At 46.3% G+C, this 25,835-nt stretch overlaps 1 protein-coding gene across 1 annotated transcript in view; it reads right to left on the bottom strand.

Annotated features, from left to right (window-relative positions):
• The window catches only part of RAB6B (RAB6B, member RAS oncogene family), a 199,328-nt gene extending 174,433 nt beyond the window's left edge, over nucleotides 1-24,895 (bottom strand). The window contains exon 1 of the mRNA XM_038746275.1: nucleotides 24,731-24,895. Within this exon, the coding sequence (XP_038602203.1) occupies nucleotides 24,731-24,800 (70 nt within the window). The 5' untranslated portion in view covers nucleotides 24,801-24,895. The remainder of the gene's footprint in view (nucleotides 1-24,730) is intronic.
• Between the last annotated feature and the right edge of the window lie 940 nt (nucleotides 24,896-25,835).

Here is a 25,835-nt window from a genome sequence, read left to right as displayed (position 1 = left end):
AGTTGGCAATATATAGAGACGGTCCCTACTCAACAGCGGGCTCACAGTCTAGAAGGGGGAGACAGACAACAAAACAAAACATATTAACAAAATAAAATAGAGTAAATATGTACAAATAAATAAATGGAGTAATACATACGTACAAACATATATACGTATATACAGGTGCTGTGGGGAGGAGGAGGTAATAATAATAATAAAAATGGCATTTATTAAGCGCTTACTATGTGCAAAGCACTATTCTAAGCACAGGGGAGGTTACAAGGCAATCAGGTTGTCCCTCAAGGGACTCACAGTCTTAATCCCCATTTTACAGATGAGGTAACTGAGGCCCAGAGAAGTTAAGTGACTTACCCAAAGTCACACAGCTGACAACTGGCAGAGCTGGGATTTGAACCCATGACCTCTGAACTCCAAAGCCCGGGCTCTTTTCCACTGAGCCATGGTGTAAGGCGGGGGGATGGGGAGGAGGGGGAGAGGAAGGAAGGGGCTCAGTCTGGGAAGGCCTCTTGGAGGAGGTGAGCTCTCAGTAGGGCTTTGAAGGGATGCAGGCATCAGCCTATTGGAAAAGGGACTGCCACAGAAAAGCAGGTACTGGCCTATTAGAAATGAGACCGCTCCCTGAGATGCAGGTGTTGGCATATTAGAAATGTGACAGCCCCCGGAAACACATGTTTTGGCCTATTAGAAGCATCACTCTAACTCTGAGAGGAGCTCCTCTCAGAGGGGATGGTATAAAGTTGTGGAAGACAAGCTCCCTACCCCTTACGGAACTTACAAGGAAATGGGTGAGACAAGAGGATCAAAATCACCAAACATACAATCTTAAAAGAGTAAGCTGTTGCATTGGATGGAAACAAAAGGAATTGAATTAAAATGAACAGATATGTCATACATGGGTGACCAAGATGCTGATGGGGAGTCATGAGAAGGAAAGAGAAAGTTAGGCAAGAACACTTCCTCCCTCCTTTCTTCCTCCCTTCAAAGCCCTACTGAGAGCTCACCTTCTCCAGGAGGCCTTCCCAGACTGAGCCCCCTCCTTCCTGTCCCCCTACTCCCTCTCCCCATCTCCCCACCTTACCTCCTTCCCCTCCCTACAGCACATGTATATAGGTATATACGTTTGTACGTATTTATTACTCTATATATTTTATTTGTACATATTTATTATTATTATTTATTTAACTTACTCTGTGCAAAGCACTGTTCTAAGCGCTGGGGAGATTACAAGGTGATCAGGTTGTCCCACGGGGGGCTCACAGTCTTAATCCCCATTTTTACAGATGAGGGAACTGAGGCACAGAGAAGTTAAGTGACTTGCCCAAAGTCACACAGCTGATAAGTGGTGGAGCCAGGATTTGAACCCATGACCTCTGACTCCAAAGCCCATGCTCTTTCCACTGAGCCACGCTGCTTCTCTATATGGAGTGACTGTGGGTCGGAGACAACTGGACAGCGTAAGACAAGACCTGGGATTTATTTTCCAAACCCTTATTTACCTTTGTTGTTTTTCGCTGGACCCTCTTCCATTACCTCCTCTCTCTTTTAAGGCGGAGTCATCAAAGCCGGATACCGGACTCCACTAGGGGTCTGCCCATAGTGGGGTGATGTGAAATGGATCTCTTTGTTGCCACTTTTGAGTTCCACTTGCCCCTAGCCGGGAAAAAATAGCACTGACCTATGTCGTCTACTCCCTCTTTACCAGTGGCCCTTTCTCTTTGGGAAAAAGGAAACCTGAGAGCAGCAGGTGTGCGGACAAAAAGCTGTGCTGGTTCTGTTCCTTAGCAACCAGCTGCAAGTTCGCTAGCCTGAGAGCGGGTCAGCAAGAACAGCTGGACCTCATGGTGCGCCCGCTTGTTCATTGCTTCCCTTGAGGTGGGGCACAGCGTGGAGGGGGACGAGGGCCTGGGCCTGGATTCTTGGACAGGGAAGACCCTGGGGTGGGCTTGGAGGAGACGGCAGGGACCTGAGGGCCTCAGTGACCTCATCTGTAAAATGGGGATTGAAACTGTGAGCCCCCCGTGGGACAGCCTGATCGCCTTGTGGCCTCCCCAGCACTTGGAACAGTGCTTTGCAAATAGTAAGTGCTTAACAAATACCATTATTATTATTATTATTATATATTTGTATGTATTTATTACTCTATTTTATTTGTACATATGTACATATGGTTGTACATATTTATTACTCTATTTATTTATTTATTTATTTTACTTGTACATTTCTATCCTATTTATTTTATTTTGTTGGTATGTTTGGTTCTGTTCTCTGTCTCCCCCTTTTAGACTGTGAGCCCACTGTTGGGTAGGGACTGTCTCTATGTGTTGCCAATTTGTACTTCCCAAGCGCTTAGTACAGTGCTCTGCACATAGTAAGCGCTCAATAAATACGATTGATTGATTGATTGATTGATATTTATTCTATTTATTTTATTTTGTTAATATGTTTTGTTCTCTGTCAACCCCTTCTGGACTGTGAGCCCACTGTTGGGTAGGGACCATCTCTATATGTTGCCAACTTGTACTTCCCAAGCGCTTAGTACAGTGCTCTGCACACAGTAAGTGCTCAATAAATACGATTGAATGAATGAATGAATGAATGAATGGTGGTCTTGTTGTCTGGTAGTGAGCTGTCGGCAGCCCCCACCCCATTCCGTTAAGCAAATCAAGTGGGCATAGCCTTCCCTGGACTCTGATATCTGAGACCCCTTGAGGGGTAGAGCCAACCTAGGCAAAACCCTGTTTCTCTCTTTCTACATTTTTATATCTGTAATTCATTTATATTAATGTCAGTCTCCCCCTCTAGACTGTAAGCTCACTGTGGGCAGGGAATGTGTCTGTTGTTGTAATGCACTCCTCCAAGTGCTTAGTACAGTGCTGTGCACACAATAAGCACTCAATAAATATGATTGGCAATTGACTGACATTGCCAAAACTCCACCAGTTCCTCCAGCTAAGCTCTTAACCTGAAGGGTCTAGTCAATCAATCAGTAATAAAAGCCAAAGAAGACATAGTCCCTCATTCATTCATTCATTCAACCATATTTATTGAGCACTTACTGTGTACAGAGCTCTGTACTAAGCACTTGGAAGAGTACAATATAATAGTAGACATATTCTCTGCCAATGATAATAATATTAATGGCATTTGTTAAGCACTTACTATGTGCCAAGCACTGTTCTAAGTGCTGGGTTAGATACAAGGTATTCAGGTTGTCCCACGTCGGGCTTACAGCTTTAATCCTCATTTTACAGATGAGGTAACTGAGGCACAGAGAAGTTAAATGATAGGTGATAAGTGGCGGAGAGAGGATTAGAACCCACCACCTCTGGCTCCCAAGCCCATGCGCTTTCCATTAGGCCACACTGATCTTACAGTCTAGAGGGGGAGACAGACATTAATATAAATAAATTACAGATATGAACAAATTCATTCATTAATTCATTCAATCGTATTTATGGAGCACTTACTGTGTGCAGAGCACTGTACTAAGCGCTTGGGAAGTACAAGTGGGCAACATATAGAGATGGTCCCTACCCAATAGCAGGCTCACAGTCTAGAAGGGGGAATAAATGCTGTGGAGCTGCTTTCTATCCATTACCTCTCTACGCAGCCCCTAATCCAGTGCTCTGCACACAGTCTGTACTCCTGGTAGACTGACTTATTTCTGTACACCTCACAGTCAATCAATCAATCAATTAATGGTATTCATTCAATCATTAATTCATTCACTCAATTGTAGTTATTATTAATAATAATAATAATGATGTTATTTGTTAAGCGCTTACTATGTGCAAAGCACTGTTCTAAGCACTGGGGAGGATACAAGGTAATCAGGTTGTCCCACAGGGGGCTTACAGTCTTAATCCCCATTTTACAGATGAGGTAACTGAGGCGCAGAGAAGTTAAGTGACTTGCCCAAAGTCTTTACTGAGCATATACTGTGTGCAGAACACTGGACTAAGCACTAGGGAAAGTACTACAGAGTTGGCAGATGTGATCCCTGTCCACTCAGACTGTAAAATCTCAGCTTTTTCTTGCCCCTTAATCAGCTAAGGGTCCACAATTAATCCACTTGAGATGTATAGACCATCATTCCTGGTCAGAACTCCACAAATTAATAAATATTTGACAGTAACACATAGTCCTGGGAGTAAGAAGGATCTGTGTTCTAATGTCAGATTCACCACGTGTCTGCTGTGTGACCTTGGGCAAGTCACTTAACTTCTCTGGGCCTCAGTTACCTCATCTGTAAAATGGGGATTAAGACTGTGAGCCCCCGGTGGGACAACCTGATCACCTTGTAACCTCCCTAGTGCTTAGAACAGTGCTTTGCACATAGTAAGCGCTTAACAAATATCATTATTATTATTATTATTCTCTGGGTCTCAGTGACCTCATCTGTAAAATGGGGATTAAGACTGTGAGCCTCATGTGAGCCTGTTGTTGGGTAGGGACCGCCTCTATATGTTGCCGACATGTACTTCCCAAGAGCTTAGTATAGTGTTCTGCACACAGCAAGTGCTCAATAAATACGATTGAATGAATGAATGAATGAATGGCGGGGTCAGGATTGAACCCATGACCTCTGACTCCCAAGCCCGGGCTCTTCAACAATAATCACAATCAATAAATAGGATTGAATGAATGTGGGACATGGATATTACTTAGTATCTACCCAGCATATCTACCCAACACTTAATGCCTGACACTTAATGCCAGAGTAAGCACTAAGTGCTCAATAAATACGATTGAATTAATAACAAATGCCATTTTAAAATAAAATAAATTTCTCAAATCAAAAGCAGATATGTATCTTCTGCTTTGTCAGGTAGAGAAACTGGTGACGTGACTCAGTAAGAGAGCCGGGGTTAGAACTCCATCTCCCCCTGGAACTTTCCAAGGATCTGTGAGCATCACCACTGACCACATCAATGGTATTTACTGAGCATTTGCTGCCTGCAGAACACTATACTAAGTGCTTGGGAGATCGCAACTCAACAGTGTTTCCAGGCTCATTCCCTGCTCACAATGAGCTTACAATCCGGTGGGGAGAGAGACAATAATATAAATAAGATCATAATTTACATCCGATATCTGCTTGGACAACGTGTTTTAATGCACACAGTTCACTTGGCGTGCACATGATCTGTGGCTAAAGCTAAGGTGATGTGTCTCGGCAAAACCAGAACGCCAGAGATAAAAATGTCCTCACCGTTTCATCCAATTCTAGAGCCACAATTAGTAGATACCAGGGAGGACACAATTCTTCATCAAAAACAGAGACCTCAACCTTCTGTGTGACCTTGGGCAAGTCATTTCACTTCTCTGTGCCTCAGTTACCTCATCTGTAAAATGAGGAACAAGACTGTGAGCACCATGTGGGACCGGGACTGTGTTCAACCTGATTAGCTTTTATCTATCCCAGTGCTAAGTACAGTGCCTGGCACATAGTAAGCGCTTAACAAATACCATAAAAAATGCTAAGAACATTACCCACTGTACCTTGTGATCCCAATCAATCAATCAATCAATCGTATTTAGTGAGTGCTTACTATGTGCAGAGCACTGTACTAAGCGCTTGGGAAGTACAAATTGGCAACATATAGAGACAGTCCCTACTCAACAGTGGGCTCACAGTCTAAAAGGGGCTCACAGTCTAAAAGACTAAATCCCAGTGATAGCTCTCCCCGGCTTCAAAGTCACCTGAAATCCTTACCTCTGCCAGGAAGTCTTCCACCATTAATTTCCAAGAGCCACTCAATCACTCATATTTATTGAGTACTTAGTATGTGCAGAGGATTGTACTAAATGTTTGGGAGAGTACAGTATAACAGAGTTGTTAGACAAATTCACAGCCTACATTGAGCCCACAGTCTACTCTTTGCATATATGTATATTTTTCTGCCTTCAGCAGTGATGTATAGACGCCCACTCATAGCCCTTAAATTTATACCTATCCATTTTTGTGTGACATTTATTAAGCGCTTACTATGTGTCAGCCACTATTCTAAGTGCTGGGGTGGATACAAATCAAGAAGGTGAGACACAGTCCCTGTCACAGCCCTGTCACAGTCTAAGTAGGAGGGAAAACAGGTACTGGATCTCCATTTTGCAGTTGAGGAATCGGAGGCACAGAGAAGTGAAGTGACATACCCAAGGTCACACAACAGGCAAGTAGTGGAGCCGGGATTAGAATCCTAAATCCTCTGGCTCTCATGCCCTCTCATTATCCACTAGCCATGTTGCTTTTGTAGCCCACTGTTGGGTAGGGACCGTCTCTATATGCTGCTTGTACTTGTACTTCCCAAGCGCTTAGTACAGTACTCTGCACACAGTAAGTGCTCAATAAATACGATTGAATGAATGAGCCCACTGTTGGGTAGGGACCTTCTCTATATGTTGCCAACTTGTACTTCCCAAGCGCTTAGTACAGTACTCTGCACACAGTAAGTGCTCAATAAATACGATTGAATGAATGAATGAATGAATATACATATATACGTATCTACCTCATTAGGATTCAGTCATTAGGATAGAGAAGCAGCGTGGCTCAGTGGAAAGAGCACGGGCTTTGGAGTCAGAGGTCAGGGGTTCGAATCCCAGCTCCGCCAAATGTCTGCTGTGTGACCTTGGGCAAGTCACTTAACTTCTCTCAATACGATTGATTGATTGATTACACCAGTACAGCGTAGGTAGGCACAGTCACTGCCCACAACGAGTTTAAAGCCTAGAATTAGAGACAAATGTTAATCAATCAGTGGCATTATCCAGAGCCTACTGTGTACAGAACACTGAACGAGCTATTGGAAGAATCCAATGTAGCAGAGTTGGTGGGCATGATCCCTGCCTCATCAAGTTTACACTGCAGTTGGGGAGACAGACATTATTCAATGAATTAGTGGTATTTATTGAGCGACTGTGTGAAGAACACTGAAGTAAGCAACTAGAAGAGTACGATAGAGTAGGCAGACACATTGCCTGTCCACAACGAACTTATCGTCTGGAGGGAGCAAGCAAAGCTCTCTCGTAGCTCTCTCATTTCATTCCAGACCTGATTCTAAGGCCCAAGGTCTCGCAGCAGACAAGTGGTGGGGCCGGGATTAGAACCCATGTCCTCTGACTCTCAAGCCCATGCTCTTTCCTCCCTTCAAGGCCCTGCTGAGAGCTCACCTCCTCCAGGAGGCCTTCCCAGACTGAGACCCTTCCTTCCTCTCCCCCTCGTCCCCCTCTCCATCCCCCCATCTTATCTCCTTCCCTTCCCCACAGCACCTGTATATATGTATATACGTTTGTACATATTTATTACTCTATTTATTTATTTTACTTGTACATATCTATTCTATTTATTTTATTTTGTTAGTATGTTTGGTTTTGTTCTCTGTCTCCCCCTTTTAGACTGTGAGCCCAATGCTGGGTAGGGACTGTCTCTATATGTTGCCAATTTGTACTTCCCAAGCGCTTAGTACAGTGCTCTGCACATAGTAAGCGCTCAATAAATATGATTGATTGATTGATTGATTGATTCTCTGAGCCTCAGTTACCTCATCTGTAAAATGGGGATTGACTGTGAGCCCCACGTGGGACAACTTAATCACCTTGTATCCTTCCCAGCGCTTAGAACAGTGCTTTGCACATAGTAAGCGCTTAACAAATGCCATTATTATTATTCCACACTACCACCTTCAGCTCTTATGTGATTACAACTATTCTTAGCACGGATATCATCTAGATATCAATTTATAGATCTCACATATAGCTAGATATAGAACAAATCTAGAACTACATATATCCTTGCTAAGATTAGTTGTATTCACATAAGTGCTGAAGGTGTACGATGAGTCAATCAATCAATCAATCGTAATTATTGAGCGCTTACTGTGTGCAGAGCACTGTACTAAGCACTTGGGAAGTACAAGTTGGCAACATATAGAGACAGTCCTACCCAACAATCAATCAATCGTATTTATTGAGCGCATACTGTGTGCAGAGCACTGTACTAAGCGCTTGGGAAGTACAAGTTGGCAACATATAGAGACAGTCCCTACCCAACAGTGGGCTCACAGTCTAAAAGAGTGGGCTCACAGTCTAAAAGAGTCCCCATGATATATTTAACAAAGCACGCTCTCTTCTAATTTATTCAGTTATTCAACTTTCCACACTCTGATTCTTACTCAAGAATCAGATTCAAGGCATCCCTGGCCTTGAAAGAGCAATGGAAAAATTCTCCTTTCCCCATTACTCCTTTCATTTCACTAGTTGAGAACTAACTTTCCCAACCACGAGATCCACACTTCACAATAAAGCTAGTCAATCAATTGGTCTGAGAGTTACCCATTTGGTTTGAGGGAGATGCCTTCCCTTCAAACAAATTTTCCCTTTGACCTTCTAAACCGATAGCTCCAGCCCCTTAGGGTTTCCTTATCTGCTCCCATGCCTCACAACTATAGCTCTGTTTCATCCCCTTGCTCCCTCCCTCTGCCACTTGTCAGCTGTGTGACATTGGGCAAGCCCTCTTAACTTCTCTGAGCCTCAGTTACCTCACCTGTAAAATGGGGATTAAGACTGTGAGCCCCACGTGGGACAACCTGATTACCTTGTATCTACCCCAGCGCTTAGAACAGTGCTTGGTACATAGTAAGTGCTTAACAAATACTGTGATTATTATAATTATTAAATTGAGTCGACTTTTCTCCCCCACTACAGCATCAGGGCCAAAACTCCTCTTCTAGTTTTGTCGTTCTCTCCTAAGCTCTTAGCACAGTAAGCTCACTGTGGGCAGGAAATATGCCTGTTATATTGCTATTGTTAAGCGCTTACTCTGTGCCAGGCACTGTACTAAGCATCGAGGGGGAATACAAGCAAATTGGGTTGGATGCAATCCCTGTCCCACATGGGGCTCAAAATTCTATCTCATTATATATAAATATCTATCTACAATATACATATCTATCTCATTAATAATATATAGTTTAATAATAATAATAATATAGTATAATATATATTATACTATACTATATATACTATATATGCTATATACTATATATATGATATAATATACATAATATAATATACTATATATATAATATATAGTTTAATAATAGTATAGTTTTATATAGTTTAATTAATAGTATATAGTTTCAAGCCCCCAAGCTAACCCCCAAGTGCTTAGTACAGTGCTTTGCACACAGTAAATGCTCAATAAATACGATTGATGATTGATGAACCCCCATTTTACAGATGAGGTAACTGAGGCCCAGAGAAGGGAAGCGATTTTCCCAAGGTCACTCAGCAGACAAGTGGTGGAGGCGGGATTAGAATCCATGACCTTCTGACTCACAGGCCTGTGCTCTACCCACTAGGTCATGCTGCTACTCTCTCAAGTGCTTAGTACAGTGTTCTGCACACCATAAGTGCTCAATAAATATGATTGACTGATGCTCTGGACCAGCATTCAGTAAATACTATTGATGATATTGATGAAGAAGAAGTAACAAAGCTTGGGCAGGAGCAAATCCACGGCTTTGGGAGTGCCCTCCGGACTCTTGGCCCCCGCCCCTGGCTCACCCTCCATGAATCCCAACAACCAACCCTCAGATCTTTCCGTCTTTCGACAAGGTGTTGTCAGTTCCCGTCACCACCCGTGTCACTCTTCCGACGTGCTGTGCCACATTCTAATCAATGGTGAAAATCCAGTCATTTCAGCAGTATCGCTGCCCGACAACTACCTTCCTTACAAATACCCCAAAAATTCCAGAGGCCGGGGCATCCCAGAATTCCGGGGGCACTGCTCTGAATACTGATCAACATAACGTTCAATTGATTGTATTTACTGAATGCCTAGTGTGAATTAAGTGCTTAGGGGAATACAATATAACAGAGTTGGTAGACACGTTCCTTGCCCACAACCGGCTTACAGTCTGGAGAACTGGAAATAATAGCAATAATAATGTTGGTATTTGTTAAGCGCTTACTATGTGCCAAGCGCTCTTCTAAGCGCTGGGGGGTTACGAGGTAATCAAGGTTGTCCCACGTGGGGCTCACAGTCTTAATACCCATTTTACAGATGAGGGAACTGAAGCACAGAGAAGTTAAGTGACTTGCCCAAAGTCACACAGCTGAGAAGTGGCAGGGCCGGGATTAGAACCCATGACCTCTGACTCCCAAGCCTGGGCTCTTTCCACTGAGCCACGCTGCTTCCCCAGTTTAGACCCTCCACAGCACACATTCCCACTCCTTTGAGCAGCTTAAGCTTTCTAAAATCACCCCTTTGGTAGAATCATTATCAACATCCTCCTCCTCATTACCACCATCATTACTTATTGAGCACCTTTTGAGTGCAGAGCACTGTGTCGGGTGTCTACTGGATGTACAGCACAGACCTGGTGGCTACTGGATATGGAGGACTGTATTTGGCTCAGTGGAAAGAGCATGGGCTTGGGAGTCAGAGGTCATGGGTTCTAATCCCGGCTCCGCCACATGTCTGCTGTGTGATCTTGGGCAAGTCACTTCTCTGAGCCTCAGTTGCCTCATCTGTAAAATGGGGATTAAGACTGTGAGCCCCACGTTGGACAACCTGATCACCTTGTATCCCCCCAGCGCTTAGAACAGTGCTATGCGCATAGTAAGCGCTTAACAAATGCCATCATCATCATTATTATTATTATTTCCGCAAAGCCAGCCAGGTAGTATTTTTATGGATAGCCCATCCTCAGGGCAGTCCCTCTGTCCATCCTTCCCCCTCTAGATTGTCAGATCCTTGAAGCCAAGGATCATATCTATCAACTCTACCGTACTCTTCCCGAGTTGCTTAATACAGTACGTTGCATTCAGTAAGTGTTCAATGTAGTAGGGAAAGCAGCGTGGCTCAGTGGAAAGAGCCCGGGCTTTGGAGTTAGAGGTCATGGGTTCAAATCCCTGCTCCGCCACTTGTCAGCTGGGTGACTTTGGGCAAGTCACTTCAATTCTCTGTGCTTCAGTTACCTCATCTGTAAAATGGGGATGAAGACTGTGAGCACCCCATGGGACCACCTGATCACCTTGTAACCTCCCCAGCGCTTAGAACAGTGCTTTGCACATAGTAAGCGCTTAATAAATGCCATCATTATTATTATAGTCCATTAATTGATTGACTGCCTGATGCTCTTCTGTCCTTCTCCGCACCGAGGAACTAGGGGTTTCCCTCAGGGCTCAGTTCTGAGCTCTTCAATCTTCTATCTCAGGACAGAGAATTTCTACGGCATCAGTAATAATGACTGTGGTATTTGTTAAGCACTTACTATGTGCCAATCACTGTACTGAGTTCTGGTAGATATGGTAATCAGGTCAGACATGGTCCCTGTCCCTCTTGGGACTCACAGTTTAAGGGTGGGGCGGACAGGTATTAAGTCCTCATTTTACAGATGAGGAAACTGAGACCCAGAGCTGTTAAGTGTCTTGCCCCCAAATTACCCAGGAAACAAGCGGCAGAGCCTGGATTAGAACCCAGTTCCTCCTGCTCCTGGCTCTGTTCTCTTTCACCGGTCCGCACTGTTTCTCATCTGTAAGGATGGCCCTCAAATCTACCTCTCCAATCTTGTCCTCTATCTGTCTTCAACCTCATATTTTCTCCTGTTTTTGAGACATCTAAAATGGAGCACATCTTCCCTCCTCAACTTTCTCCTATTCCTGGCTTTCCCAATGCTTTTGTCCCCTTGACCAACCTGCCTGCCCAATTATCTTACAATCTGAGTGCCATCTTTGATTCTTTTCTCTCTCTCATTTACCTCCCACATTCAGTCGGCTTCCAGGTCCTGGCAGTCCCCCCTCAATATTTCACAGATCTGCTTGTCTCTCTCTCCTCTGCTACAACCACTATTCTGGCATAAACTCCCATTCATTCATTCAATCATACTTATTGAGCACTTACGGTGTGCAGAGCACTGTACTAAGCACTTGGGAAGTACAAGTTGGCAACATATAGAGACGGTCCCTACCCAACAACGGGCTCACAGTCTAGAAGGGGGAGACAGACAACAAAACAAAACATGTGGACAGGTGTCCAGTCATCAAAATAAATTGAAATAAAGCTAGATGCACATCATTAACAAAATGGCTTAGGATTGTCCCCAATCTGATTGTATTGTGCCTATCCCAGCACCTAGCACAGGGCTCAACACATAATAAATGCTTAACAAATGTCACATTATAATTATAATTGCTGGCCTATTATAGCAGGCTCCAACCTGTTCTCCCTGCCTTCAGTATTTCCCCTTTCCCATCTTCTGGAACCACCGCTGCATGCATGAATCATCATCATCATCATCATCATAATGGCATTTATTAAGCACTTACTATGTGCAAAGCACTGTTCTAACCACTGGGGAGGTTACAAGGTGATCAGGTTGTCCCCCGTGGGGCTCACAGTCTTCATCTCCATTTTACAGATGAGGGAACTGAGGCACAGATAAGTTAAGTGACTTACCCAAAGTCACACAGCTGACAAGTGGCGGAGCCGGGATTTGAACCCATGACCTCTGACTCTAAAGCCCATGCTCTTTCCACTGAGTCATGCTGCTGACCAAGCACATCACCCAACTCCTAAAATAGAGCACGAGCCTGGGAGTCAGGAGGTCATGGGTTCTAATCCCGGCTCTGCCACCTGTCTGCTGTGTGACCTTGGGCAAGTCACTTCACTTCTCTGGTCCTCAGTTACCTCATCTGTAAAATGGAGATTGAGACCCTGAGCACCACGTGGGACGGGGACTGTGTCCAACCCGATTTCCTTGTATCAACCACAGAGCTTAGCATAGTGCCTGGCACATAGTAAGCGCTTAACAAATACCACTATTATTGTTATTATTCCCCAATGACTCCCCTTTGTCTGTTGTGAGAAAGATCCTGTTCATGGGCTCAAGGCTCCACATACCTGGACTCCTCTTACCCATCAGCTCTCTTTTCATTCATTCAATCGTATTTATTGAGCACTGTACTAAGCACTTAGAAAGCACAATTTGGCAACAAATGGAGACAATCTCTACCCAACAACGGGCTCACAGTCTAGAAGGGGGAAGACAGACAACAAAACAGAACAAGTTCTCTGCTACTCAAAGCGCAAATTCCATCATCATCTCCTGAACGCATCTCTTGTACTTGATTCTCCCTTTTCCAACCAACATGTTGGTCCTTCCACTTCCCCAGCCCAACATATCATCTCCTTGCCTCTCCTCTTCCAAACCCATTTTTTTTAATGGTGTTTCTCAAGTGCTTACTATATGTCAGACACTGTACTAAGCACTGGGGTAGATACAAGGTTGGACATAGTCCATGTCCCACATGGGGCTTACAATCTTAATCCTCATTTTACAGATGAGGTAACTAAGACACAGAGAAGTGAAGTGATTAGCCTAAGGTCACACAGCAGACAAGAGGCGATCCAGGATTAAAACCCGGGTCCTCATTAGAACCCAGATCCTTTTGATTCCCAGGCCTGTGCTCTATGCACTAGGACACACTTTCTTCAAGTAACCTTCCCCACGAGGTATTCCATGACTAGTTTCCCCACTATTGCAGCTGTGCCATGATCCCTTCAGTCACCTTAGCAGTCATGAGCCACTTTGTGTGTACTTCTCTGTTTGTTTATTTGGGCTGATTTATTCTCTTGTGCTTATTACGTAACCTCATGTCCTTTTAACTGACATATATTCATTCATTGATGAGTGTCTGTCTTCCCCTTTAGATTACCCTCTTGGAAGATAGGGATCATATATGCCGTATACTTTTATATCTTCTCTGGGTTCACTGGGCTGCAGGCCCTCAATATCAATAATGATGATGAGAAGGAAGAAGAGGAGGAGGAAGGGGAGGAGGAGGAAGGAAAAGAGGAGGAGGAGGTGGGAGAGGAGGAGAAATTAAAGGAGAAGGAGGAGGATAAGAAGGAAGAGGAGGATAAGGTGAGGTAGGAGGAGGAAAGGGGATGAGGAGGAGGAAAGGGGAGGAGAAGGAGGAAAGGGGAGAGGAGGAGGATCAATACTACTTGGAGGGTTAGTCTTTGAGTATCTCCCCACTTCTGAGAAACAATCGATTTCCCCTATCTAATTTATTTTAGTTTCTGCCTCCCCTGCTTAATCGTATACTGTCTTTGGGCAGGGATCATATCTACCAGCTCTATTGTACTCTACTTTCCTAAGTGCTTAGTTCAGTGCTCTGAACACAGTAAGTGCTCTGCCATTGATTAATAGGAGGAGGAGGAGGAGGAGCAGGATGATGAGGATGACAATGATGTTGAGGAGGAGGAGGAGGACAAAAAGAAGGAGGGAGAGGAGGAAGACTGTTGCTACTTTGGAGAGCCAGTCTTTGAGTATTTCCCCACTTCGGAGAAACCATCCACTCCCCTTATCTGTAATTTATTTTCATGTCAGCTTCCCCTGCTAAATTCTAAGCTCCTTTTGGGCAGAGATCATGTCTACCAACTCTACTGTATTGTACTTTCCCAAGTGCTTAATGCAGTGCTCTGCACACAATAAATCCTCAATAAATGCCATTGATGAATAGGAGGGGGGCAGGAGGAGGAGGAGGGAGAGAAGGCGGAATAGAAGGAGGAGGAATAAGAGGAGGAGGGGGAGGAGGAGGAACAGGAAAAGGAGGAGGAGGAGGAGGAGGAGGAGGAGGAGGAGGAGAGTTTACCTGCTCTTTCACAACTGTTTCTTTCTTGTCCTTTACTCTTCAGGACCCCCTGAAAGCAAACCATAAGTTTCTTTCATAGGCGATTCTGACATCTCAAATGCTCCTTAAAAATAATAATTGGCTCTTGCTCAGTGACTCATTCTGATGATCCAGATGGTGAGGTCTCTAGGGCTCCTATTTTTCCTCTCCCTCTCCAGGTCACCTGACTTTTAGCTATTTCTATGCTAATTAGCATCCTCATCCAATGTTGAGCAGGGAAAGCAACAAAGACAAAATTCACACAAAACTCCTATCAGTCCCTGTTTCTCCTGGTCTACAGCTTTGGGAATGCATTAGGTGGGAGAAAAGTTGGAATGGTTTGGAAAAATTTCAGTTATCCATGGCTCCCTATACGTTAATAGCGAATTAACTGATTGATTAATTGTGAATCATTCGATACAATGAGTCCACTTTCTCCTCTAATGAAGGGTGCCTTCAAAAATCTTGAAGAGAAGTGGGGGAACCCTGGGCAGGGATCCTCACCATCACACCCTCCCTCCTGTCTGGAACTCCCTCCCTCTTCAATTATTATAATAATAATAATAATGATGGTATTTGTTAAGTGCTTACTATGTGCCAAGCACTGTTTTAAGCACTGGGGTAGATACAAGCTAATCAGGTTGTCCCAGAGTCTTAATCCTCATTTTGCAGATGAGGTAACTGAGGCACAGAGAAGTTAAGTGGCTTGCCCAAGGATACACAGCAGACAAGTGGTGGAGGCGGAATTAGAACCCACGTCCTCTGACTCCCAAGCCTGTGCTCTTACCATTTAGTCATGCTGCTTCATATCTGACAGACCCCCATTCTCTCTATCTTCAAAGCCCTCCTGAAATCACATCTCCTCCAGGAAGCCTACCTTAACTAACTTCTCATCTCTACAGCCTATTCTCCCTCCCTTCTTTGTCACCTAAATACTTAAATCCGTGCCCTCTAAGCATTTAGTTACTCAGTCCTCCACCCCCACAGCACTTACTCACATGTCTTTAAGTTCTGTGGCTTCCTCTATCTGTAATTTATTTCAATGTCTGCTCTCCCACTAGACTGTAAAAGCTTCTTGAGGGCAGGGATCATGTCTACTTGTTACTGTTATTGTATTTGTTAAGCACTTACTGTGCACCGGGCACTGTTTCAAGCACTGGGGTAGATACATGTTAATTAGGTCGGGCACAGTCCTGATATGGGGTCTCACAGTCTAAATCAGAGGGTGAAAAATTCCTGTTTTATGTATGAAGAAACTGAGACAAAGAGAAATGAAGAGACTTGCTCTTCAGACTTGCTCAAGGTCCCTCTGTAGACAAGTGATGGATCTGGAATTAAAATCCTGGTCCTCTGATGTTCAGGCCTGTGCTCTTTCCTGCTTTACTTCCTCTACTGAACTTTCCCATACACTTAGTACAGCGTTCTGCATGCAGTAAGTGCTCAATAAATATTATGGACTGAATGAAGTGCCTTGCCCAAGTCACACACTGACAGTTGGCAGAGCCGGGATTTGAATCCATGACCTCTGACTCCAAAGCCTGTGCTCTTTCCACTGAGACACGCTACTTCTCTCTATAAAAAAAATAAATATAATTATTATATTATAACATTATATATCATTATATATGTTATATATTATTATATGTTTATATATATAAATAAATGACTTACAATACATCATTTATAGATATGTACAGAAGTGCTGTGAGGTTGGGGATGGAGTGAATATCAAATGTCCAACGGTAACAGATCCAAGTGCACAGACCACACAGGAGGGAGAGAGAATTTGGGAAAAGAGAGGTTAATCAGGGTAGGCCTCCTGGAGGAAATGTGACCTTAATAAGGTTATCTCCCTCAGTTACCAAACATCTCGTGCAATTAATCCCTTATGTAAGCTTAAAGCATTCCTGCACATATATCCTTTGACAGCCCATTACAGTCATCTATCTGTGTACCCTTCTTTACTTTCTCTTTTTCTGTCCATTAAATACTGTGTCTTATTTTTCTCACTAGACTGTAAGCTCCTTGAGGATAGGGATATCTTTTAAATGCCTTTCACTCTTCTTAGTGCTTAGTACCTGAAAGAATGAAGGAAAAGAAACAGAGGAGGAGAGAGAGAAGGGGGGAGAGACAGAGAGAGAGAGACAGAGACAGAGAGAGAGAGACAGAGAGAGAGAGAGAGAGAGAAGGAGAGAAAGAGAGAGAAAGAGAGTAGCAACTAGCATTCAGGTAGACATGAGGAAGAATCTCCTGATTATCTGGACTGTTAAAACCTGTCTGGGTGAGGAACTCTAGTGCAATTCTACTGCTCTCCAATTAACTAATGGTATTTATTGAGCACTTCCTGTGTGCAGAGCACTGTGCTAAGAGCTTGGGAGAGTACCATACAACAGAGTTGGTAGACACTTTCCCTGCCCTTCCCAACCTTGGCTTCACAGACTCCATTCTCTCCTGGTTCTCCTCTTATCTCTCTGGCCATTCATTCTCAGTCTCTTTCGTGGGCTCCTCCTCCCCCTCCCATCCCCTTACTGTAGGGGTTCCTCAAGGGTCAGTTCTCGATCCCCTTCTGTTCTCTATCTACACTCACTCCCTTGGTGAACTCATTCGCTCGCACGGCTCCAACTATCATCTCTACGCTGATGACACCCAAATCTACATCTCTGCCCCTGCTCTCTCTCCCTCCCTTCAGGCTTGTGTCTCCTCCTGCCTTCAGGACATTTCCATCTGGATGTCTGCCCGTCATCTAAAATTCAATATGTCCAAGACTGAACTCCTTATTTTCCCTCCCAAACCCTGCCCTCTCCCTGACTTTCCCATCACTGTAGATGGCACTACCATCCTTCCCCTCTCACAAGCCCGCAAACTTGGTGTCATCCTTGACTCTGCTGTCTCGTTCACCCCTCACATCCAATCCGTCACCAAAACCTGCCGGTCTCACCTCTGCAACATCGCCAAGATCTGCCCTTTCCTCTCCATCCAAACCACTACCCTGCTGGTTCAATCTCTCATCCTATCCCAAATGGATTACTGCATCAACCTCCTCTCTGATCTCCCATCCTGCTGTCTCTCCCCACTTCAGTCTATACTTCACGCTGCTGCCTGGATCATCTTTGTGCAGAAACGCTTTGGACACGTTACTCCTCTCCTCAAAAATCCCCAGTGGCTACGAGTCAACCTACGCATAAGGCAAAATCCCCTCCCTCTAGGCTTCAAGGCTGTCCATCACTTTGCCCCCTCCTACCTCACCTCCCTTCTTTCCTTCTACAGCCCAGCCCGCACCCTCCGCTCCTCTGCCACACTGTTTCTCTAGACTGTAAGCTCCTTGTGGGCAGGGAATGTGTCTACCAACTCTGTTATACTGCACTCTCCAAAACACTTAGTACAACTGCTGTGCACACGGTGAGTGCTATTGATCGACTGAGTGATTGGGAGCAAGAACTGTTCTTCCCCACTCCCAGTCCCACAGCACTTATGTACATATCTGTAATTTCCTTTATTTTTATTGATGTTTGTCTTCCCAACTCTAAATTTTAAGCCCTTGTGGGCAGGGAATGCTAACTGCTGTACTGTACTCTCCTAAGAGCTTAGTACAGTGCTCTGCACACAGTAAATGCTCAACATATACAATTTAATGAATGAATAAATGTTTCCACCTTTGCATTTGGATCTGCATCCTTTAAGCCCTTAATATTCAGCCTGTCCTCAGTCCCCACAGCACCTAAGTTCATATCCCGGATCAGCCACTTGTCAGCTGTGTGACTTTCGGCAAGTCACTTAATGTCTCTGTGCCTCAGTTACCTCATTTGTAAACTAAGGATTAAGACTGTGAACCCCACGTGGGACAACATGATAACCTTGTATATCCCAGTGCTTAGAACAGTGCTCGGCACATAGAAGCAGCATGGCTCAGTGGAAAAGAGCACGGGCTTTGGAGTCAGAGGTTGTGGGTTCAAATTCCGGCTCTGCCAATTGTCAGCTGTGTGACTTTGGGCAAATCACTTAACTTCTCTGTGCCTCAGTTACCTCATCTGTAAAATGGGGATTAAGACTGTGAGCCCCCTTTGGGACAACCTGATTACCTTGTAACCTCCCCAGCACTTAGAACAGTGCTTTGCACATAGTAAGCACTTAATAAATGCCATTATTAGTAGTAGTAGTAAGTGCTTAACAAATACCATTATTATTATTATTATACCATAATTTATTTTAATCCTTCTAGACTATAAACTCCTTGTGGGCAAGGAACCTGCCCAACTACTCTGTTGCACTGTACTTTCCCAAGCACTTAGTACAGTGCTCTGCACATAGTAAGTACTCAAAAATACCATTGATTGATTGATTTGATTATACAATACCCGGAATCTAGTAGGGTGATCTACACCTAGTAATAATAATAATGATGATTACATTTGTTAAGTGCTTACTGGGCACAAGGCACTGTTCTAAGAGCTGGGGAGGATACAAGGTGATCAGGTTTTCTCACGTGGGGCTCACAGTCTTAATCCCCATTTTACAGATGAGGTAACTGAGGCTCAGAGAAGTGATTTGCCCAAGGTCACACAGCAGACATGTAGAGGAGCCAAGATTAGAACCTATGACCTCTGACACCCAAGCCCATGCTCTTTCCACTGAGCCAAATACAATCCTCTATACCCAGAAGATATGGTGGTAATGAGGAGGAGGATGTTGATAATGATTCTACCAAAGGGGTGATTTTAGAATGCTTAAGCTGCTCAAAGGAGTGGAAATGTATGCTGGGGAGGGTCTAACCTGCCTTAAAGACAGACAAAATGACTTAACTTATTCTCTGAGGAAGGCTTTGCAAATATGGAACCCAACTCTCCCCATTCTTTCTCTCCCTAGCAGTTCCACAGGGAATAAAATCACTGTGATCATCTTCTTCTCTCATTACATGACATCTTGAACAAGTAACTATTTAAAAGTTTTGGTTAGAAGGGTGTGATTTTTTTATGGTATTTCTAAAGTGCTTACTATGGGGCCATGTATTGTTCCCACAGAGTCCCTGTCCCATATGGGGCTCACAGTCTTAATCCCCATTTTACAGATGAGGTAACTGAGGCACAGAAATAATAATAATGATGGTATTTGTTAAGCGCTTACTATGTGCAAAGCACTGTTCTAAGCACTGGGGAGGTTACAAGGTGATCAGGTTGTCCCACGGGGGAGCTCACAGTCTGAATCCCCATTTTACAGATGAGGTAACTGAAGCACAGAGAAGTTAAGTGACTTGCCCAAAGTTACACAGCTGACAATTGGCGGAGGCAGGATTTGAACCCATGACCTCTGACTCCAAAGTCCGTGCTCTTTCCACTGAGCCACGCTGCTACTCTAATGTGAAGTGACCTGCAGGTAAGTGGTGGAACTGGGACTAGAACCCAGGTCTTGCTGACTCCCAGGCATGTGCTTATCAGCCAGGCTTGCTTAGAGATGAATCAGGGAGATCAGGCTGGATTGACTCTCCCTAAAGGAAACCATCTATTTGTGCCTATTTTCCTCATTAAACCATAAGCTCCTCGAGGACAGGGATGATGTCCCTTTTAGGGTGAGCGTGGCTTCACTGCTAGTATCAGCACATCTGGGTTTCCAGCCCAACCTTTCTCTGTCCCTGACTAGCCTAATCCCCCTACCCTCTCTGAGTTGATGCTTCCCTACTCCACTTTTGGTTCCCTTCCCACCCTCTATCTCCTCTGAGACTCCTCTGGTCTATACGGACTCTTGGTTCATTCCTGGCCCCAGTGGTGTTCTCTCCTTGGGAGCGAAGTCAAGTGGAAAGGATGGAAATATCATCCCTCCCCAGGGAGAAGGTCACAAGGAGAGACAGACAGACAGAGACAGACACAGAGACTTTTTTAAGCCTTAGGGAAATAAAAATGCTTTATGATTTTATGATCACCATTAAAGGACCTATATTAAACACCAGGCTCTCATCCTTTCTGATCTCTCCCTCTGCTTCCTTTCCTCTTACTCCCTTGCTTTCTCTCCTGACTTCTCTCTGTGCCATTCTGATTCTGTTTCCCTTGGCCCTGAAGATCCTAAGGTCACTCAGTTGCTCTAACCCTTGAGCAAAGCAGTTGCTTCCAGCAGACACTGAGGCCCCCACTTTGGGGTTTCTGAAGGAGTCTAGCCACTTCCCCCAAAATATGTTCCCCTTGATTGGAAGTGATCTTGCAGTACTATAAGCTAGCTGGGTGATCAAGCTAATTAGACTGTGAGACCGTTGTTGGGTAGAGACCATCTGTATATGCTTTCTCTCCTGACTTCTCTCTGTGCCATTCTGATACTGTTTCCCTTGTCCCTGAAGATCCTAAAATCACTCAGTTGCTCTAACCCTTGAGCAAAGCAATTGTTTCCAGCAGACACTTAGGCCCCCAGTTTGGGGTTTCTGAAGGAGTCTAGCCACTTCCCCCTCAAATATGTTCCCCTTGATTGGAAGTGATCTTGCGGTCCTATAAGCTAGCTGGGTGATCAAGCTAATTAGACTGTGAGCCCATTGTTGGGTAGGGACCATCTGTATATGTTGCCAAACTGTACTTTCCAGGGGCTTAGTACAGTGCTCTGCAAACAGTAAGCAGTCAATAAATACGATTGAATGAGTGAATGAATGACTGGATGTTAACTCTTCCACAGACCGCCAGAATCCTTCCTCCCTTCCTTGGGCAGTCTCTAGCCCAAGATTCAGCCCCCTGGCACAGCTGGGGCACGGGGGTGCCAGGGCATCAACCCCGCCTCCCCAACAGACACTTTCAAGGTTGCAGGTCCCTCATGTTTGGTTTTGTTCTCTGTCTCCCCCTTTTAGACTGTGAGCCCACTGTTGGGTAGGGACCGTCTCTAGATGTTGCCAACTTGTACCTCCCAAACGCTTAGTACAGTGCTCTGCACACAGTAAGTGCTCAATAAATACGGTTGATTGATTGATTGATCATGCCCTGTCCGGCCTGGAGACGTGGCCTTCCAACCTTGGGACCAATAGGGGGGCCGCTGCATGGAGTTGTGACCAGAGCAAACACAGGCCCGGGAGTCAGGAGGTCATGGGTTCTAATCCCGGCTCTACCACTTGTCTGCTGTGTGACCTTGGGCAAGCCACTTCTCTGTGCTTCAGTTACCCCATCTGTAAAATCAGGATTGAGATTGTGAGCCTCACATGGGACAGGGACTGTGTCCAACCCAATTTGCTTGTATCCACCCTAGAACTTAGTACAGTGCCTGGCACATCCATCCATTCATTCATTCATTCAATCGTATTTATTGAGCGCATACTGTGTGCAGAGCATTGTACTAAGTGCTTGGGAAGTAGAAGTCGGCAACATATAGAGACGGGCCCTACCCAACAACAGGCTCACAAACGCTTAACAAATACCATACTTATTATTATTAGAGCAGCGTACTGATCATTCCTCCCTCCTTTCCTCCCTCTGTCCCTCCCTCTGGGGGCCTGGAGACCCCAAAGCCGGTGACCCCGAGCTTCCCCAATGCCTTGCAACCGTTCTTAGAGAAGGGGGATCCAGCAGCCCAACAGACCTGGAAGCAGAGAGGGAGGAGCCAGCGCAATGCTGGAGCCTACCCGGGAAAGCAGAAAAACCCCACCCTGCTGCTGAGTCCCTCTAGCTGTACAGTAACTGGCTTGACGCTGGGGCAAACATCCCAGCTAGAAATTTGATCAAGTCTCATCAGCTGCAACAACCTGCCATGGGAGGAGGAGGAGAAGGGCCGCTCTGTATCCCAAACCCTCTCCCACGGCCTTCAGGGGCTGAAGCAGTAGGGCTCCTGTCAGTTGTGTGGATGTGCACATCATGGATCGTGCCTAGAATTGGCCAGGTCCAGCCATGATGTGGAAAGGTGACAGAGGGAGGGAAAATGGGGGTCCGCTGGGAAGTTCTCCTTGCTGGGACCAGGCCTCCTCTAGCCACAGGGTAGAGGCCATACCATAGCTTAACTGATGGTACACATACACTTCATTCATTCAATCATATTTATTGAGCGCTTACTGTGTGCAGAGCACTGTACTCATATTTATTGAGCGCTTACTGTGTGCAGAGCACTGTACTGAGAACTTGGGAAGTACAATTCAGCAACAGAGACAATCCCTGCCCACAACGGGCTCACAGCCTTGGATGCCCACTTGTGCTTATGCAAACATCCATGCCAGAATCTTCTTCCCCTCTGGTTTCTCCCTCTAGACATCACAAGCCAAGGCCACAAAATCTGGTCGAGAAAATATCCGTCACACACACGCACACACCCGCCCATCGGTCACAAGGGCTGAAGAGACCACGACAATTGTGCAGCTCCTGCAGTTGTGATCAGAGTGAACGGTGGCCTTCAGAGAGGTCAGGAGCCAAGTTCATTCATTCATTCAATCACATTTATTGAGCACTTACTGTGTGCAGAGCACTGTACTAAGCACTTGGGAAGTACAAGTCTGCCGACTTGTACATACAGAGACAGTCCCTACCCAACAACGGGCTCACAGTCTAGAAGGGGGAGACAGGCAACAAAACAAACCATGTAGGGGTGCCAACCCCTGAGCAGGGGCAGGGCGAGGGGGAGAGGTGGAGGAAAGCTTATTGTGCAGGTCATTTGATGTTCCCATCTGGCCTGCAGGCTAGCTGGCCAGCTCCCTTCTCCACCCTCCCTGGGTGAGGTTTCTCCTCTCTGTCAGTCACGGCTAGAGGTGGTTGGGGCGGACCTCCTTCACTTTCCTCCCTCTGCTCGTGGAGGCTGAACCGACCCCTGGGAAATGGTCAGCAGATGTGCCCTCTGCCCCCCGGGGAGTCCCTCACACCCTCCTCACCTGGCTCATGCCACCTCCACGGGGGCCACAGCAGGCTTGAGGAAAATAACCCTCTCCTCCCCATCACCCCGGCCTCCCAAACCAGCAAACACGCAGACGCACAGCCACACACACAGCCTAAGGTGTCGGCGGGACTAGAACCTTCTACATCCTATTTGAAGGAAGTGGTGGGGGGGACTTGAGAGAGACTGGGGTAATTTCTCCAAGCCCCGAGTTTTCTGAGAGGTAAAGCAAAAGCCAAATAGAAAGCAAAGTTCTTGATACCAGACCAATAGACCCCCTTGTTCCCCCCCTCTTTTTTTTTTCCTCCCAAATCAACTGGGTGTCTGGGGTTTGTGCTGTTCCTTGTGGGTCAGTAGCAGAATAGAAGCATCAGCAGCAGTGTCATCTTCTTTGGCCCTGGGGGACAAGCTTCAGTCTGGTGTGGGAGGGAGTGTGGTGGGTGAGATGGGGCGGGAGGGTAGGGGGGTGTCACATATGTATCTGCCAGAGACATTACCGCCCATTTCATCACCTCTCCCTCCTCTCCTGGCCCCCACCCCCGCCCCTACTGAGCAGCCAGGTGCAATCCTGAGCCCAGAAGAAATGATTACGTCGAGAAAGGAAAAAGGGTTGAGAGGAAGGGCATCCTTGCCTGTCGGGGTGCCTACCTCTCTGTAAGCGCTTAGTACAGTGCTCTGCACACAGTAAGCGCTCAATAAATACGATTGAATGAATGTCCAGTGGCCGGTCTGAGCAACGGTCCAAGTTGCCGCAATATGCAAGGAGCACAGGGGCTTTGTAGGGTTTTCCCAGCCCTCAGCCCAGCCCCAGCCCAGCCCAGCCCAGCAGGTCCTTGGCTAGAAGTCGCTTTCCCAGCCTCTCTCTGGGGCTGCCCATCCCCAGGGCTAAAGGGTCACTCGGCATTTTTCCTTTTTTTCTTTTTTTATTAAAAAAGAAACAAAAAACCTGGTGGGGAGGGCGCCCGAAGAAACCCCCTTGACTCCTCTGCAAGCTCCTTTCTCCTCTCCAGGGGCGTTTGCAAGAGGGGCAGCATCGCGTGCATGCCAGAGTCCTGGGAAGGGAGGGAATGGGGAGGACAGGTCTGGAGGGAGGAAGACGGGGAGACAGGGAAAAAGACAGGGAGATGGAGAGAGAGACAAGGAGATAGAGGGAGACGGGGAAAGACGATAGGGAAATCCAAAGTACCGGCGGACTCGGCTCCCCGCAAACCAGGCGAATAAACCAGGCACTCACCACTCTGCTCTCCCAGGAAGACCAACTTGAATTTTCTCAACGGGTTCCCAAAATCTCCTCCTGCAGACATGTTGGCCGGTGGCAGGGCGTGGGGAGAGATGGGCAGGGGGAGGAGGAAGCGGCCGAGAAGGTGGAGGTGGAGGAGAAAGTGATGGAGAGGGAGGAGAGGAGGAGAAGGAGGGGGGAGGAGAGGGAAGAGGAAAAGGGTGGGGAAGAGGAGGAGGGTGGGGAAGAAGAGAGGAAGGAGCAGCAGGAGGAGGAGGAGGAGGAAGAGGAGGAGGAGGACTATACTTGTCTCAGGAGGAGGAAGGCTTGTGGCCAGTGACTGGGATTTTCACTAGCCCCTGTTCTCCTGGCTGTGGCTGCCTTCTTTGGGGAGGGAGAAGGGGAGGAGGGGGAGGAGGAGAAGAAGGAGAAGGAGGAGGAGGAGATGAAGGAGGAGGAGGAGCAGGAGGAGATGAGGAGGAGGAGGAGGAAGAGGAGGACTGTACTATCTCAGGAGGGGGAAGGTCTGTGGCCAGTGACTGGGATTTTCGCTAGACCCCTCTTCCTCTGGCTGTGGCTGCCTTCTGGGGAGTGGCAGAAGAGGAGGAAGAGGAGGAGGAGGAGGAGGAGGAGGAGGACTGTACTTGTCTCAGGAAGGGGAAGGCTTATGGCCAGTGACTGGTATTTTCGCTAGCCTCTCTTGCCCTGGCTGAGGCTGCCTTCTGGGGGGAGGCAGAAGAGGAGAAGGAGGAGGAAGAGAAGGAAGAGGAGGAGGAGAAAGAGGAGACCTGTACTTGTCTCAGGAAAGGAAAGGGCTGTGGCCAGTGACTGGTATTTCCGTTAGCCCCTCTTGCCCTGGCTGTGGCTGCCTTTTGGGGGAGGAGGAGGAAGAGAAGGAGGAGGAGGAGGGTTGGGGCGGTGGCTGTCCTGGCCAGAGGAGGAGGAGGGCGTGCCCGTTGGGTGGGCGCTGGCCTAGTGCAGGCCGAGGATGCTAAAGCAGTGCGATCTCTGCCATCCCGAGGAGGAGCCCCTCCCCTTCTGTTTCCTCCCCTCCCCCGGCGCCTGCGCTCTGCCGACTCGCCCCCCACCCTCCCTGATGTCATGCAGGCCCGGCGAGCCG

Source organism: Tachyglossus aculeatus, chromosome 1 (assembly GCF_015852505.1).
Source record: "Tachyglossus aculeatus isolate mTacAcu1 chromosome 1, mTacAcu1.pri, whole genome shotgun sequence".
Taxonomy (NCBI): Eukaryota; Metazoa; Chordata; class Mammalia; order Monotremata; family Tachyglossidae; genus Tachyglossus; species Tachyglossus aculeatus.
This window is presented reverse-complemented; position numbering and strand designations above follow the sequence as displayed.